Genomic DNA, 18,436 nt, shown 5'->3' with positions numbered 1-18,436 from the left:
AAAAGCCCCTGAAGAGTCATAAATATGAAAAACAAAGTATAGTTTTTTAAGTTAACCTCTATATCCTGAACTTTGTTAAAGTTGAGCTTTAACTTTTTTTAATAAGGTCTTCATTTCCTTAGACAATGTTGTTGTTGTTGTTAGTGCCATTGAGTCAGCCCTGACTCATAGTGACCCCTCCTTGGGTTTCCGAGGAAGTATCACTACAGAAGTAGGATTGCCCAACCTTCCTTCTGAGGAGTGGCTGGTGGGTTTGAACCGCCAGCCTTCTGGTTAGCAGTCAGCCTTTTAGTTGAGTCCTAATAACTTACCATTCACCAAACTGTACTGCTTTCAAAACCCCAACAGCAGCCGTACTCTGCCAGTCAAACCCTTGACCTACATGATCAGCATGAGCTCTTGTCCTATCTTCAAAGAGGACTTCACGGGGTTCACTGGTCCGAGGTAGGTACTGGAGATTTTTAATTTCATTCATTGATCTAGAGTTCATTTGGTTGTAAAGAAAAGGGAAAGCAAGCAAGAAAGAGACAATGAAAAAAAAGTATTAATAATGGCTGAAAAGAGTTCAATGATTTTGATCATTAGCATTCATCACACTATTGTGTAACTCTTAACGTGATAACCTTGCTCTTTCTGAGGCCTAAGCAGAAACTGTATCTTTGATAAGATTCAAAAATCTGTAAAATTTATTTGTCCAAGAAAGAGAAAATAGAATTCAAAGCTGAAGGCAATATGTTTCTTTACCCTCAGGCATCCTCATTCCTTTCTCTCAAAACATCCTATTAGACACAGAGCACCCACATGATCTCCTCCTTCCACATTAAAATAAAAGTAAAAAATCTTCAAATTAATATGGTAGGAGTGAGGGGCACTGAATGGTGAGATGAATGGGGGTATAGAAAAAACAAAATTAGTCATAAATTGAAAACTGTTGATAATGGGGTAATGAATACAAGGGGATTATTGTATTATTCTACCTACTTCTTTATGTGCTCAAAATTCTTTTAGAAAAATATTTAAAGATAATAGTAAATGAATGAATAACAACAACTAAGGTAACAGGAAATGAACTAGTAAGTGAACAACATCAACAAATTCTGGAAGAATGAAAATAATTACAAGTGTCTAAAACTAATAAAATTCAGCAGAAAAAACCACAGGCCTAAAATTCAGCAAAGAAAGCCACAGGCACAGAACACATGAGAGGAACTGCAGGCAAAAAGACAGAGGCTTGCCCAACAGACTTTCAAGAAGCCTAAAACTCAAATAAGCCTGTCATAATGGTGATAATGAGAAATGAAGTGAGTCTAAGAATTAACATGAAATTCTTCAAGTGAACTAGTCACATCCTCCATAACTGCTGGTAGGAAGAAAAGTCAGGCATTTACCCCCACGGAGTAGACTACTGGTTGCCTACACAGCATATATCCCCCCCTTTATTTCCCTGATAGAACACTAATTTTGATTATGTATCTGCTCCTACCCCATGTGTGACCTCATTCACAAGTTCCAGAGGTAGGTTCTGATGAGTCTGGGCAAGCTAGGGTAAACACATTCTCCTTTTCAGTAACTAATTTAGGACCTAATTCTAGATAACAATGTGAGAAGAAATCTGCTGAGGAAACTTCTGGGGAGTTCCCTAGCTTCTAAGAAAGAAGTTTAAGAAAAGGCAGTCTCTTATTCTGCTAAATAAAACGAGATCCAGATATGATTCTTAGAACTGCTATAGCCATCTGACAACCATACAGGAAGCCAGGGAGTACAAAGCCTAGGCAAAGAGAATGAAAGAACAGAGAGAGGGAAAGGCCCTAATTCCTTAATGACATCATTAAGCTACTGACTGTATGGTACCTGGAACCAGCCTACTCTAGACTTCTTGATATACAGGATAATAAACATTTTACTGTATGAATCCATTTGAGTCAAGATTTTTGTTGCTTATAGCAAAAGCATCCTAATAAACATTACCAAAAAGAACAGCATGTTCTTCTGTAAACAAACTGAAACTGCCATAAGAACAAAACTAGCGTAATCCTCTGGCACCTGGGCATATCCCTTCAGGTCCAGCTCTATGCTTGTCAACTTTAAAGTGAAATCTGCTGTTGACAAGTATCACCTACATATAAAGAGAACTCCCAGTAAGTCCAGTGCTTTATTTTTAAGCATGAATGGAGCAACAATCACCAGATATTTGAGGAAAGCCTTTAACAGTCTGACAAAGACCAAAGTAAACAATGGTAAAATTTAAAAATTCAACAGAAAAGTTAGAAGAGTCAAGTAAATGTTTCAGAATCAAAAGCAAAAAGGTAAGTAATAGGAAATATGAGAATAATCAAACTAGGAGACCTATTATTCAACCAATAGTAGTTCAGAAATAACAGAAAATGGAAAAGAAATTATGAAAGCAATTAAAGAAGAATATCTTCCATAAATGAAAGGAGATGTGAATCTTTAAAGACCTACCATACATAAAAAAGAATGAATTTAAAAAATAGGAACCCAAATCTAGACACATCATTTTGAAATTTCAGAATACCAATGATAAATGAAAGATGTCATAAGCTTTCAGAGAAGGAAAAAAATAGGTCACTTACAAAAGGACAAAAATTACATAGGCATTAAGGTTTCTCATAAACAATACCAAAACTGGGGGAAAATAGAACCCCTGGACTCAGGTAATCAATCATGTATGTTGTTTTTGTTGTGTTCCATCAATTCCAATTCACAGCATCTTAATTAGCTAGCTAGTACTGCTGTAACAGAAATACAAGTAGCTCCCGCTCCTCAAAAGTTCACTTTATGCCACTTCACTTTTTTTTTTAATTTTGTTTTTATTGTTGTTGAGAATGTGCACAGCAGAGCAAATACCAATTCATCAGTTTCTACATGTACAACTTGGTGACACTGAAGATATTCTGCAAGTTGTGCAGCCATTCTCACCCTCCTCTTCCAAATTGTTCCTGCCCCAATAACATCAACTCACTGCCCCTAAGCTTCCTATGTAAACTTTCAAGTTGCTGTTGGTCAGTTTCATCCCACAGAGACTCATCTTAAAAGAGCGGAGTGCTCAAAGCAGACATTCTTGACTAGTTAAGCCAACTGTTCCTGCTTTAGAGGAGACTTCAGGGGATCTTTTGGGGTCAAAGTTTAAAGATGATCTCTGTTTTGGGGGTTCGTTTTGGCTACCGTGACACAGGCCATCACACCTTCTATTTGAGGCTCAAGTGTAAGTGACTCTCAGTCACTCAGGAAATGCCACTTCACTTTGACGAAAGAGCTCTTTTTGCCAACCAAAACAAATCCAAAGATGATTTTCACTTTTACAAAAAAAGGCGAAAAGCAAAACCAGCATTCATCATTTTACAGTGAGCCACTAAAGAGGCAGCACACACCACACCCTCAACAGTGATAGTGGTGTCACCAAGTTTCTTCCCCAGGAACTACACTCAGCATCTCAATATCAAGCCACCACAGCAATGAACTGTGTTTGTGAACACTATATGTTAGTGTTATTTCAGGTTTTATGTGTTATTTGGTATGATTTTGTATATTTTTGGGGTCTGGGAACACTCAAAATTTTTTCCCATATAAATTACAATTACTCCACACTTATCAACTATCTTGTTATTCAATACTTCACATTTACACCAATAGTAAAAAATCTACCTGACTTTTTTGCACATTAATGACTTACGTCTGGCAGTAACAAATGTCCAGGTGTGAGGCAAGAGTTACATTGGTTGTGACAGTTATGTGTCAACGTGGCTGGGCCATGATTCTTGGTAGTTAGCCAGCTATGTATTGATGTCATTTGGCAGTTATGTAATAATGCAGTCATCCTCTATTTTGTGATCTGACATGGTCATCCTCTGTTTTCACATAATGCCGATTTCTACATAATGACCTGGTCTTTGGAACCTAACCAGGTTGGTAATTGAAAAGTGGGTGTAATGGTAGTTGCTTCTTCACTTCACACCATTTTGGCTTATGAAAGGTTTCATAGGAACACTCTACCTTCAGATAGAGGGGGAAACCTGTACCACAAGTAGATGGCTTTAATAAACAGAAATTTATTTTCTTACAGTTTAGGAGGCAAGAAGTCCAAATTCAGAATGCCGGTTCTAGGGAAAGGCTTTCTTTCTCTGTGGGCTCGGAGGAAGGTCTTTGTCTCTTCAGCTTTTGCTCCCTGGGTCCTTGAAGATCTCCATGTGTTTTGGCATCTACCTTACCCTATCTCTGTTTACCTGTTTATGCTTAATCTCTTTTATGGGAGCTCTGGTAGCATAGTGCCTAGGCATTTGACTGCTAACCAGAAGGCTGGCGGTTCAAACCCACCAGTCACTCCTCAGAAGGAAGATGGGGCAATCCACTTCCTTAGTGATACTGCCTCAGAAACCCAAGGAGGGGTCACTATGAGTCAGGTCCAACTCGGTACATAACAACAACACAAAACAATCTCTTTTATACCCAAGACAGATTGACTCAAAATATGTTAATCATGTCTAAATAGCATAACAAAGGCAACCCATTCCCCAAAGGGAAAGAGATGAGGCAGTCTGCTTCCACAAAGATTTATAGTTCTAGAAACCCTATGAGGCAGTTCTACTTTGTCCTATAGGGTCCCTCCCAGTAGCAATTAACTCAATGGCAGTGGGTTGTTGCGTCTGCAGTAAACTTACCTAGTCGTAATATTATACCATTTACTTACTTTCAAATTTTAGAATCCACCTATCGACAGAGCATGTAAGACTTAAATTACGGTTTTAAAGAATATAAATTAACCTCAGCAATGTAAAATTACAACTGACGGGATGAAGAGGGCAAAGGAAGGGCACCATTTCCTTATCTTACAAATTAGGGAGTCATATTTTCTATAGTTAATAAAACAGAAAAGAGATTTAAGATATATTATTTAACATTACTAAGGTAACAAAGTAAAGTTATTTAACTATCTGAAGAATAAGTGGGGGGAAAACTCTCCATCCATCATACCAAGAAATCAACAAACTGTCACAGCCTTAAAGATGGCATTAAACAGAAATGCTTTTTGCTTCTGGTAAAAATGTGTTTGTGTTTGGGAAGAAGTGGACAAGATTTTTCATTATAAGCCCTACTGTACTATTTCACTTTTTAAAATCTTGTGCGTGTAACTTGAGAGTTCATAAATCCAAACATCATCCTCGTTAGCAGGACCCTTGATAAATGGTCAGCTTCTTAGGCTGACTCCACCATTTTCAGCAACAAGAAATTCTCATTCATACAAGAAGATGAAATTAGTCTTTAAATTCCAATTGATTCATCAAAACCTGATTTTAAAATATTTTTCACTCTAATTCAAAATGCTTTGGAACACCTCACTGAAGAATATTTCAACCCAACAGAAATAAAACTTGATGGTACCTCAGATTCTGTAGAAAAGTAACAGTATTTAATAAATGATGCTGATACAGTTGGCTAACTACTTGGGGGGAAAAATTAAATCTCTCTCTATATACTGAGGAGCTCTGCTAGTGCTATACTATAAATGGCTATAGTGCGTAGCCATTTGACTGCTAACCAGAAGGCTGGCGGTTCAAACCCACCAGTCACTCCTCAGAAGGAAGATGTGGCAATCTACTTCCGTAGTAATACTGCCTCGGAAACCCAAGGAGGGGTCGCTATGAGTCGGGTCCCGACTCCATGGCATACAACAACAACAACAATATATACTGAAACTAATTTCAAGTAGATTAATATATAAATGCTGTGATCACAGAAGTACTAGGAGACTATGTAGGGGAATATTTTATAATCCTAAAGGAGGGAAGGCCTTTCTAAGCCTGCTACTAAAGGAAAAACCTCAAAGGAAAAGAGGTTTTTTGACTACATGTAAACAAAAGCTTTTGTAAACAAAGACAAAACACTGAAGCAAAAAGAAAATAATGAGGAGAAAAACTTGTAAAACAAGAAAAGTGATCATAAGCATAATATGTAATAAATTCACACAAAAACACCCCAATAGAAATAAGCATAAAAGAAATTGAGAGTATCACAAAAAGAAATACAAAACCCTCAAAGAAAAGCAAATTAAAATGATAAACATTTTTGTCCAATCAAATAAAAGATTAAAAAGAATAGATGGTGTGGAGAAAAGAGCACTGTCCCATTATGCAGGTAGGAGTATAAGTAGACTCATTTCTGGAGGTCAATCTGAAATGTGTACATGTAGATCCAGCAATTCTACTTTTGGGAATTTTGACTAAGAAAACAAACACATATCTGCACAAAGATACATATCCATCCATCCAATCATCTATCCATCTATGTTGAACGATGTGCTGGTATATGTTTAACAACTGGCTTGGGGCAGTAGTGGCTAATTTATGGGTGGTTTCCATCTGACTTGCTGATTTCTGTAGTACAAATACTCCCAACAAGGTCGATTTCAAGCTACTGATATGATGACTCAATATGTAATTGAGAATTTACGTTAGTAATAGCTCTTATGATCTGATATAAGCTGGCTCCAACACACCACTGTCAAAATACTGTTTATATTAGAAATGGGAAACAATTTGCATTGATAAAGAACTGATTAAATAAATCTTGATATAACCATATAGTGAAAACTACATAATTATTTAGAAATGATGATATGGTTACATCTTAATATAGATAAACCTAAGTGGGGGAGACCCCACGTTTAAAAATAAACATCATGTAAAGTATTAGTTCATTGTTTTGGTACAAAAATATTTAAATATGAGTATATATATGTATATGGACTAAACTATGAAAGGTTAATATACCTAAACTAGTGGGATTATAGACTTTTTTTTAAACTCCCTTATATTATCTGATTTTTATTTTTATTTTTTTTTTAATTTATAATAGTCAAGAAGCAAACAATGGTCATTTCCTTTTTGGAAAGATTATAGAACAAAAAATATATACTCTACTTAAGAATTTAGTAGAATTTCAAGATTCATCGTCATCATGTATGTAACTGCTCTGGTTCCAGAACATGAAGAAATTTCAGTTAACTGACAAGTTTTACCATGCTACCACCTTGCATTCATAGTAGTATTTACAAAGTATTTTTACGTATTATCTCAAGTGTTGGTATTGTTGTTAGCTGCCACTGAGTTAGCCCTTGACTCATGGCAACGCCATGCACAAATGAACAAAATGCTCCCCAGGCCTGCCCAATCCCCATAACCAGCTGCAGACTGAACTGCTGTGATCCACACATAGGGTTTTCAAAGGCTGATTTTTGGAAGTAGATGACCAGGCCTTTCTTCCTAGACCACCTTAGTCTGGAAGCTCTACTGAAACCTGGTTCAACATCATAGCAACACACAAGCCTCCACTGACAGGCAATGTGGTGGCTGGCCAGGAAGTGTACTGGCCGGGAATCAAGTGTTACAAAGATTATTTCAGCACTCAGCTGAAGTATCATTTTCCTGTGAGCTTTAAGGTAAGGTCTAGACTAGTCCATTAAAACTCCCTTCTCTGGGACTTACTTTGGGTTGCTCTTTTCATACCCAAACCGACTGCCATCAAGTTGATTCTGACTCACAGCAACCCTACAGACAAAAAAGAACTGCTCCACAGGGTTTCCAAGACTGTAATCTTTACAAAAGCAAACTGCCACATCTTTCTCCCATGGAGCAGCTGGTATGTCCAAACCATCAACCTTTTGATTAGCAGCTGAGCTCTTAACCACTGCCCCACCAGGGCTCTTTGTTCTTTCCATAATCTATGCAAATATAAATCATTTTCAGTTTTAATAAATAAGATTTTTCATAGTACTAGAATGCATTAATCTACATTTGTTTTATGTTTCTGAAATACAAAATATGTTAGCACAATATGAATCACTGAAGCTCTGCATCATAGGGGAATACATTATTGGTTCAATTCAACAAACACTGGTCACCTACTATGTGTCATGAAGACAAAGATGAATAAAACATAGTCCCTGTCCTCAAGGAGTTCAAACTCTAATAGAAAATAAAAACACATAAATAGATCATTAATGAACAGAATGTGGTGGGAGCACAGAGAAGAGACCAATTAATCATCTAAGAGAATAAAGAAAGGCTTCACAAGGGAGATGATATTCAGGTTTTGAAAATTTAATAAGAGTCTGCCAAGCAGAAAGGAGGATAGGGGAGACAATGCCATTCCAAGTAAAAGCACAATGCTAAAGCACAGAGCTGTGTACAACCATAGTTTAAAGCTAAATTCTGTATTATTGGAAAGCTCTAGAAGCAGATACATCTAGAGGATGTACTGCTGGGGCCAGATTATGAAAGATCCTTAAAGACCACACTGAGGAGGAGTTTGTTCTTTATCTTGCAGGCAGTTAGGACCCAAGTTTTAAGAAAAGAAGCGAAAAATTAAATTTGTTTTCAGAAGAACTCTGATGACTATGTAATAATTAGTGGACTGGATCAAGGAACTGACCACGAGAAGGCTTACTTAAGAGAGCTCTTAAAATAATCTAGACAAACGGGTTTTAAACTGTGTCTGAGTCTCAAATCATTTTTATAAGCAACCAAGTTTTCGAAAAGTACTTTTGGTTATTTGAGAAAAACAAATGTTTACCGTCGTCTTTTGAAGGGTGACTTTGGCATATCTGCTGTAGGGATCATCTGTTCTCCTGGCCTTACCCACATTATAGGCCCATCATCACTCTGGGACCTACACTGGAGTCGAAGGCTGGAAAGCGTACCCCAGGGCAAAGTCATCTAGAAATCAGATAAATGAGTCACATTTTTAAAATATTTTCCAGTTTATTTACAACTTATCCCCCCACCAAAAAGCTTTGTGTCTATGTATAAAAGAAATAAATGCTACATTACACAGTGATTTATTTAAAAAAGAATAATTGAGGTTAAGTCCTTTGTACCAACAATTTTTTACATGTTTGTATTCAACACTAGATAAAATTTAATTTTAATAGGCAAGATTAACTTAATACTCTTTAATGGAAAAGTGCCAAAACTTAACACTCACTTTCAGAAATGGTGATTCTTCTAACATATCAAGGAACTCTGGGAAATAATCACCAACTTCCTCATCTACTGCTCCAACAAGACTTATCTGCCGCATCGGACCTGCTCGGTAGGTGCCACAGCAGTATGTCCTGTTGACCTGAGAACAAATGAAATTGGGGGGTGGGGGAGAACTGAAGTACATCATAATATAATTAAATAGATTAGGGATTGTTTCCAATGTTGCTATTTCTTCTATATACTAACAATTCAATGGTCAGCACCTTGGATAAAATCAAAGTTACAGAAAGGCACATGAGCACACTGACAAATGTATTAATACAGTATGTACCACAAACAGAAATTTCAGTGGGTAACTTAGCCCACAGTTCTAACACCTCAAAGAAATACCCAAAACATTAAGATATCCTTAAAATTCTCTAAGAAAGATGGCTTCTGAACTTTGTAAACACTTTAAAGTGATAGGTAAGAAAAAAAAAATCTGAGTAAATAAACAGTGAAATTGATAGGGCAAGGGAAAATAAAAGATCATAGACAGATTAATCTTGCATATTCACTTTGTCCTTCCTAGTTTGAAAGTCCTCACATCAGACCACACACCAAGCTGACATATTTAAAACCAGAGATCAACTGTCCCCATCTTCCAACTCACTCTCTCATTAGTTTCATGTAAGAACCTTGACTCTGAGCAGGATGATCTTTTTCTTTACTCAACTTATGCCGGACTTATTTCCACCTCCAGTGATTTTTCTCTTAAAACTGCCCTCCTCAGAACGTCCCCTTTCCTGCCATCTAAGCCTTAACTTAACCTCTTTTAAAGATCAGTTCAAGTCTTTTCTTCTTCCAGAAGGCCTCTGTATATTTCCCTTTTCTGAAATCTAAGGTTACCTCCTACCATTCATACATTTTATCTAAATTAAATTGATAGTGGATTTAGGGGATATCCTATACAAATTTGTAGCCCTGAGCATCCTATCTAGCATTCAAATGGTGTTTACAAATTGATTCCATATAATTCTATATTATTGCTCTAGTCATTTCATGTATGTTCTTATTTCATACTCCTATGAATACTGGATAACTTAGAATGAATGTTTGACAAACATAGAGACACTTTCTGTGCACACAGATGAGAAGACTAAATATGTTGGCTTCTAACCAGGATTTCCACCTCAGATCAGTCACCCAGCATTTCCTACCTAAGATGCAGATTAAATTGAACAGCATAAAACAAAGAGTTGTACCTTTATAACACTGAACATTCAAAATAAATTTTTAAAGAATCAGTTGTTGCTGCTTTAAATGTCACTTATTTTGCCTTAATAGAAAGCAGTTCACATAAATGACGATCTAGTATTTCTTACACAATTCTCCACTATTAGTTCTTCAGCTGCATTTTCAGAATCAACCTACTGTTTTGTCTTTCCACAATTTAACATCATCTCTGCAAATATACACACAAAGAAGGAACAAAAGAGCTTAGATCTTGTTTTAATTCCCTACCAAATGTTCCCCTAAGATACCTTAAGTGATTCTCAAGTAACAACCACCCAAGCCAGAAGTACTTTGTACATATTTATATGATCCTATTACAAAAAGTCATGGGAGGTAACATCAAAAAGAGGATCATCATAGGGTATAGTAATTAGGAAGAGGAAAGAAAAGAAGCTATACTAAGCACTAATCTAACCTTTCTGAGCTAAGCACCCTAAAACAATTAAGGCAGATTTAACCTTGAGTACCAGTTCTAAGAATAATATACTTTCTATAGGTAATAATACCAGTCTCCACCAAACACCTCCTATGCTAAATTATCAGAAATTCCTTTATTAAAAAAAAGCTTTTAATCTATACAAGGCATTTTATGGGAGTTATGTTCTAAACACTCAGCATAATTTAAAGCTCTCATAACTTAAGACCAATCATGAAGACGTAAACTACCAAGTCACAGTTTTTAATTTACTTGGTCTGCTAGCTTTCCGATTATGCAACTCTTAATGCATTACTAATTTCAAAGAATTCACATTACTCTATATTTTTCAGAGTAAGACTAAATTAATATTTTTATTTTACATCATTCCAAGTTTACCTAATTCAAATATTGCTCAATTCAATAGCACTGAACTTAAAGACAACTTAAATGGAAATACATTTGGCTGCTAACCAAAAGGTAGGGATTTTGAACCCACCAGCCATTCCATGGGAGAAAGATGAGGCAGTCTGCTTCTGTAAAGATTCACAGCCTTGGACACTCTATAGGCCAATTCTACTCAGTCCTACAGGGCTCCTATGAATTGGAACTGACTCAATGGCAGTGGGTTTAGGTTGGGTAGGATAGTTAATATGTGGCATAAGTAAATATAAAGCATCTTTTCTATTTGGAAAGAGAAAGTAAGCCTGAAAATGGGGCAGAAGGAACAACAGAAGACAAAAAGAGGGAGAGCTATGACCATGAAAGAGCAAATTTTGATGATCTCCTAATTCTGTCTAGGCCAACATGTTTATCTTCATCTATACCAAAAAAGAAAAAAAAGATCTCACTGCTGTCAAGTCGATTTGACTCATAGCGACCTTTCCTTGGGTTTCTGAGGCAGTATCTCTATGGAAGCAGATTGTCCAACCTTCCTTCCGAGGAGTGGTGTGGTGGGTTTGAATTGCCAGCCTTCTGGTTAGCAGTCAGATGCCTTAAGCACTATGCCACCGTCTCCAAAAAGAAAATCTATGTGCAAAAAACACTTCTCATACTATGAGACTCTTGAGGTTCACCCCTCTATGGGAATTATGATAAATTATATCCATATGGATGCTAATGAACTACCAATACTGCTGAATTTTTAGCTAGTGACAAAAGAGCCATCAAACAAATAAATATGGTACAATATACCAGGACTAAGGAGCCCTGGTGACATGGTGCCTAAGGCATTTGACCACTAACCAAAAGGTTGGTGGTTAAACCCACCAGCAAAGGTTCCAGAGAAGGATGATGGGGCAATCTGCGTCAGTAAAGATTGATAGTTTTGGAAACTCAGTGGGGGTTGCTATGAGTCAGAATCAACTAAATGGCATGAGTTTGTTTTGTTTTTAATATACCAGGATTGGATTTTGAAACCTGCCACACAAAAGACCTATTTGAAAAATTAGCTAAATTAGACTAGCTGGAAGAAGGCATTATTAGAAACCCACAACCTTCCTGGCTTTCACACCTTTACTTACATGAAATCTAGTTTCCTTTACCTGTATGTTTCTGTCAGTTTTAGCACTCCCCTGCTTATACTTCAGAGCAGAGCAGTGGCAAGGATCCAGGTAAGGGAAGGGACCCACGCCCCATCTTCAAGAGGCAGGAAGAGGACAGAGCAAGCAGCAGCAGGGATCCAGGTAAAGGGAGGGCAGAGAGGTTTTGAACAGCTAAGGGAGACAAACTTGTCTGTCATTTTGTCATACAGTGGTGGCTTACGTGTCGCTGTGAGGCTTGAGGCTGTGCCACCGGTGTTTCAAATGCCAGCAGGGTTGCACATGGTGCACAGATTTCAACAGAGCTTACAGACTGAGACAGACTAGGAAGAAGGAAGAGGCCATCCAATTCTCAAAGAACGGGCCAGGGAAAACCTTATGAATAGCAGAGAAACACTGTCTGATACATTACTGCACAACTTTATAAATAGCCCAGAAACATTATCTGATACAGTGCAGGAGGACGAGCCCCTTAGGTCAGAAGGTTTTCAGAATACGACTAGGAAAGAGCTGCATCATCAGAGTAGGACCAACCTTACTGATGTGGATAAAGTTTTTGAGACCTCCATATGCTGACGTAGCATGACTCAAATTCAAGAGAAAGAGTTGCAAACATCCATCAATAATAGGAACATGGAATGTACGAAGTGTGACTCTACAAAAATTGGAAGTTGTCAAAAATGAAATGGAACGCGTAAAGATTGACATCCTAGGCATTAGTGAGCAGAAATGGACTGGTTTGGGCTGTTTTGAATCAGACAACCACATAATCTACTATGCTGGGAATGCCAATTTGAAGAGGAATGGTGTATCATTCATCATCACAAAGGATGTTTCAAGATCTGTCCTGAAGTACAGTGCTGTCAGTGATAGGATAATATCCATACGCCTACAAGGAAGACCAGTTAATATGACTCTTACTCAAATTTATGCACCAACCATCAAAGCCAAAGATGAAGAAACTGAAGATTTTTATCAACTTCTGCTGTCTGAAATTGAAAGAACATGCAATGAAGATGTGTTCATTATCACTGGTGACTGGAATGCAAAAGTTGGAAACAAACAAGAATCATCGGCAGTTGGAAAATTTGGCTATGGTGACAGAAATAACACAGGAGATCACATGACAGAATTTTGCAACATCAACGACTTATTCATTGCAAATACTTTTCAACAACACAAATGACAGCTATACACGTGAGCTTCACCAGATGGAATATGCAGGAATCAAACTGACTACATATGTGGGAAGAGGCAATGGAAAAGCTCAGTATCTTCAGCCAAACAAAGCAAGGCCAGGAGCTGATTGTGGAACAGACCATCAACTAACAAGTTTAACTTAAAGTTGAAGACAATTAAAACAAGTCCATGAGAGCCAAAATATGATCTTGAATATATCCCTCCTGAATTTAGAGACCATCTAAAGAATAGATTTGATGCACTGAACACCAGTAACTGAAAACCAGAATAAATGTGAGCTGACATCAAGAACACCATCCACGAAGAAAACAAGAGGTCATTAAAAAGACAAGAAAAGAAGACAAGACCAAAATGGATGTCAGAAGAGACTCTGAAACTTGCCCTTAAGCAGAGAGTAGCTAAAGCAAATGGAAGAAATGACAAGATCAAAGAGCTGAACAGAAGATTTCAAAGAGCAGCTCGAGCAGACAAAGCCAATTACTATGTTGAAATGTGCTAAGACCTGGAATTAGAAAACCAAAAGGGAAGAACATGCTGGGCATTTCTGAAGCTGAAAGAACTGAGGAAAAAATGTAAGCCTCGAGTTGTAATACTGAAAGATTCTATGGGCAAAATACTGAATGACGCAGGAAGCATCAAAAGAAGACAGAAGGAACACACAGAGTCACCGTACCAAAAAGAACTGGTTGATGTTCATCCATTTCAGGAGGTGGCATATGATCAAGAACCAGTGGTATTGAAGAAAGAAGTCAAAACTGCACTGAAGGAACTGATGAAGAACAAGGCTCCAGGAAATGACGGAATACCCACTGAGATGTTTCAACAAACAGATGCCCCACTGGAGGCACTCACTCAGTTATGCCAAGAGATTTGGAAGACAGCTACCTAGCCAACTGATTGGAAGAGATCCATATCTGTATCCATTCCAAAGAAAGGTGATCCCACAGAATGTGGAAATTATGGAACAATATCATTATTATCGCATGCAAGTAAAATCTTACTGAAGATAATTCAAAAATGGCTGCAGCAGTATATTGACAGAGAACTTCCAGACGGGCAAGCTGGATTCAGAAGAGGATGTGGAACAAGGGATTTCACTGCTGATGTCAGAGGAATCTTGGATCAAAGCAAAGAATACCAGAAAAAATGTTTACTTGGGTTTTATTGACTATGCAAAGGCATTGGGTTGTGTGGATCATAACAAACTGTGGATAACATTGAGAAGAATGGGAATTCCAGAACACTTGATTGTGCTCATGAGAAACCTGTACATTGACCAGGAGGCTGTCGTTCGAACAGAACAAGGGGACACTGTATGGTTTAAAATCAAGAAGAGAGTGTGTCAGAGTTGTATCCTTTCACCGTTCAATCTGTATGCTGAGCAAATAATCCAAGAAACTGGACTATATGAAGAAGCATGTGGCATCAAGCTCGGAGGAAGAATCATTAACAACCTGCAATACGCTGATGACGCAACTTTGCTTGCTGAAAGGGAGGATGACCTGAAGCACTTACTGATGAAGACTGAAGAACACAGTCTGCAGTATGGATTACATATCAATATAAAAAAAAACAAAAATCCTCACAACTGGACCTATAAGCAGCGTCACAATAAATGGAGAAAAGATTGAAGTTGTCAAAGAGTTCACACTGGTTGGTTCCATAATTGACGCCAATGGAAGCAGCAGTCAGGACATGAGACAACGTATAGCACTGGTCAAGTCGGCTGCAAAGGACCTCTTTCAGGTGCTGAGGAGCAATGATGTCTCCTTGAGGACTAAGGTGCGCCTGACACAAGCCATGATATTTTTAATCGCCTCCTATGCATGTGAGAGCTGGACAATGAATAAGGAAGACTGAAGAAAAACTGATGCTTTTGAGTTGTGGTGCTGGCAAAGAATGCTGAAAGTACCATGGACTCCTAAGAGAACTAACAAATCTATCCTGGAAGAAGTGCAGTCAGAATGTTCCTTGCAAGTGAGAATGGCCAGGCTTCGTCTCACCTACTTTGGTCATGTTGTCAGAAGGGACCATTCCCTAGAGAAGGATGTCATGGTTGGTAAGGTGGAGAGTGGATGAAAGAGGGGAAGGCCCTTAGGAGATGGACTGACACAGTGGCTGCGGTGATGGGCTCAAGTTAGCAGGGATCGTGGAGCTGGCATGGGACCAGGCGGTGTTTCGTTCTGTTGTGCGTAGGGTCGCTATGAGTCGGAGATGATGGCACCTAACAACAACAACAGCTTTCACTTCCTACATATCCAGCTAGACTTCGTGGATTAGTCCTTTCTCATAAACACTTCTCACACTCTACCCGAGTCCTTCCAACCAGCTCTGCCCGTAACACCTAAGCCTGAAACATTCTAGCCATCAGTCGTACCTCTTGGACCTATACTGCTACACACTGCTGGGGGAAAGGGGCAAGAAAAAAACACCTAAATTGTATACCAGTGCCACCAAGAATTTATTATTTCCAATTTCTCTTGTAGTCTCAATGCCACTTAGCAATCTCTTACATGTCTACGCAGTTTGCTTTCCAATAACCCAAAGCCACTCTCTTCAAATTTTCTACTCTATCTCCTTGACATTCATCATATAGCTTCTATTTTCTCTAAGAAAAATAAAGTGAATCAGGTCAGAGTTCTCTCAGTACTCTACCTCTCTGTCCACACACCCTGAACATCCATAAAAATGTTTCCCTCTCATTTCAAAGAATATAGTAATCTCCTCTAGTGCAAGGTTAATTCTTCCACCTGGGCTTTAGTTTCCATGTCCTCCTACCTTGAGATTCTCAGACCTTGCTATATCAATGATCACATCTCCATAATCTCCAAAACTGCTCACTACTTTCCTTTCAGCATATGGGCAGTTCCTATGAAAGAAATAACCACTATAACTAAAATTTTTTTATTGTAGGTCCTTCTCTAGCTAATGCCCTTCACCATCCATTTTACCCTACCTCCCACCACCACTGAATAACAGCCATGTTGTTTTGGTTATTTCCCCCTCCAAATGCAGTTTCCCTGACCGGTTTAAGCCAATCAAAATATTCCCATCCCATACCCCTTGCCACAATGATAATTTCAGATCCAAATACAACCAGCACATATCATTCCCCTGGCCATAAGTGACTGATTTGAAATGAGTACATACTTAAGATGTCCACAGCTCAAGACTTTCTCACCAAACCAAAACCAAACTCACTGCCATCGAGTCAGAAAGCATGAAAACGAAAAGAAGGAGACAGGTATAAAATCTGTGTAAGGATCAGTTGGACCCTTCCTTTTAACCTGCCATCTCGTCAACCCATACTCCCATTTGTTTGTACCTTATTTTGTGGAGGGAGTGAACCAAAAAGATTACTGACAAAAAGAAACAAGGCACAAGTATTGGGAGACTGCCATTACACTTAAAACAGCACTCTTGAGTAAAATTCCATGTATTTCCAATGAAATCACTTCCCCACTTCCATAGCTGAACTCTGAGAATTCTAGCAGGGGTATAATCTACTCAACCCCACTGGCAAAAAAAAGTAGTGGATTCTAAGCTATAGAAATTAAAAGCCTCAGAGAAAAGATCTCTAAATTAAACATGTATTTGGGGCTTTTCTCCAAATGATATGATGGCCAGATCCCACTCAGTCATTAACTGATAAGCCCCATCAATGTGTTCACAGAGTTTCTAATCAGTTTTATTGACTTGTATTTAAATATGAACAGACCATCAGACATCTGAAGAAAACAGCTAACATAAATAAAAGACTAAAACAAACAAGAACTTGAATGAAACAGAGACAACTTAGAGAATAAAAGAAAATTTCAAAACAAGTATAATTAATATCAAAGAAATGAAAGAAAACATTGCATTCATGAAATAATAATAATAATAAAAATCACTGCCATCGAGTAGACTCTGACTCATTACAACCCTACAGGACAGAGATGACCTGCCCCATAGAGTGTCCAAGGCTGTAATCTTTATGGAAGTAGACTCTCCCTCATCTTTCTCCCGCACAGTAGCTGGTGGGTTCCAACTGCTGACATTTTAGTTCGCAGCCAAATGCTTTAACCACTGTGCCAACAGAGCTCCTGGTGCTACAATAATAGCCATTACACATACATGTACACACACATACACACATATCCAGCTCTTAAGTTCAAAACATTATTGCTGAAATTAATTCAAAAGAAGAAACAGAAAATAGTTAAATCCTCAGCTTAAAGCAGAACAAAAAGATAAAGAAAAATATATTGGGAAAGTAAAGATATGAAAATGAAAAGTTTGATCAATAAGTCTATTATTCAGTTTACAAAAAAGAAACAACTGAAAACTAAGTGAAGGAAATTAGCAAGGAAGTAATACAGGAAAATTAATCCTAATTGAAAGAATCAGTTTCCATATTAAGACGACTTAAAATACTCGTTGTTGTTGTTGTTATGTGCCGTCGAATTGGACCCGACTCATAGCGACCCCTCCTTGGGTTTTTGAGCGGTATCACTACAGAAGTAGATTGCCCAACCTTCCTTCCAAGGAGTGGCTGTTGGGTTTGAACCACCAGCCTTCTGGTTAGCAGTCAAGTGCCTTAGGGTACCAGAGCTCATAAAATGGCTCACACCAGTGACATATGAGAGATTTACAAAGGGCTTACTACACGGGTAATGTTTTATTTTGGGACCAGGTGATAGAAACATATGTATTTGCTATTATTCTTTATACATCTCTGTATATCTGAACTATTTCATGGTAAATTTGGCAGGGGGTTGGGGGGGGAGACCCATCTCAAGGCATATATTATCTTGTTATTCTGAAATTGTGAATTAAAACAAAACAAAACAGAACAAAAAATTATTTTAAAAGCTTCCAGAGAAAAACAGGATGCCTAAAAAAGGATCAAGAATCATGGTGGGAGATCCGGCAAGATGGCGGACTAGGCAGAAAGACTATACAGACCCTCTTGAACAAAGAAAAGAGAAATCAATTAACACAGACACAGAAGATGATCCTGGACC

The 18,436-nt window shown here is 38.0% G+C and overlaps 1 protein-coding gene across 1 annotated transcript in view; it reads right to left on the bottom strand.

Annotated features, from left to right (window-relative positions):
* RSBN1 (round spermatid basic protein 1) overlaps positions 1-18,436 on the bottom strand; it is a 73,808-nt gene that overhangs the window by 2,427 nt on the left and 52,945 nt on the right. Inside the window, exons 3-5 of the mRNA XM_007949055.2 lie at positions 9,001-9,138; positions 8,590-8,732; positions 312-479 (exon numbers count right to left, since the gene is read on the bottom strand). Of these exons, the coding sequence (XP_007947246.1) occupies positions 312-479; positions 8,590-8,732; positions 9,001-9,138 (449 nt within the window). The remainder of the gene's footprint in view (positions 1-311; positions 480-8,589; positions 8,733-9,000; positions 9,139-18,436) is intronic.

This window comes from Orycteropus afer, unplaced genomic scaffold (genome assembly GCF_000298275.1).
Source record: "Orycteropus afer afer isolate SDZICR_OR568_19922 unplaced genomic scaffold, OryAfe1.0 scaffold00010, whole genome shotgun sequence".
NCBI classification, from domain to species: domain Eukaryota; kingdom Metazoa; phylum Chordata; class Mammalia; order Tubulidentata; family Orycteropodidae; genus Orycteropus; species Orycteropus afer.
This window is presented reverse-complemented; position numbering and strand designations above follow the sequence as displayed.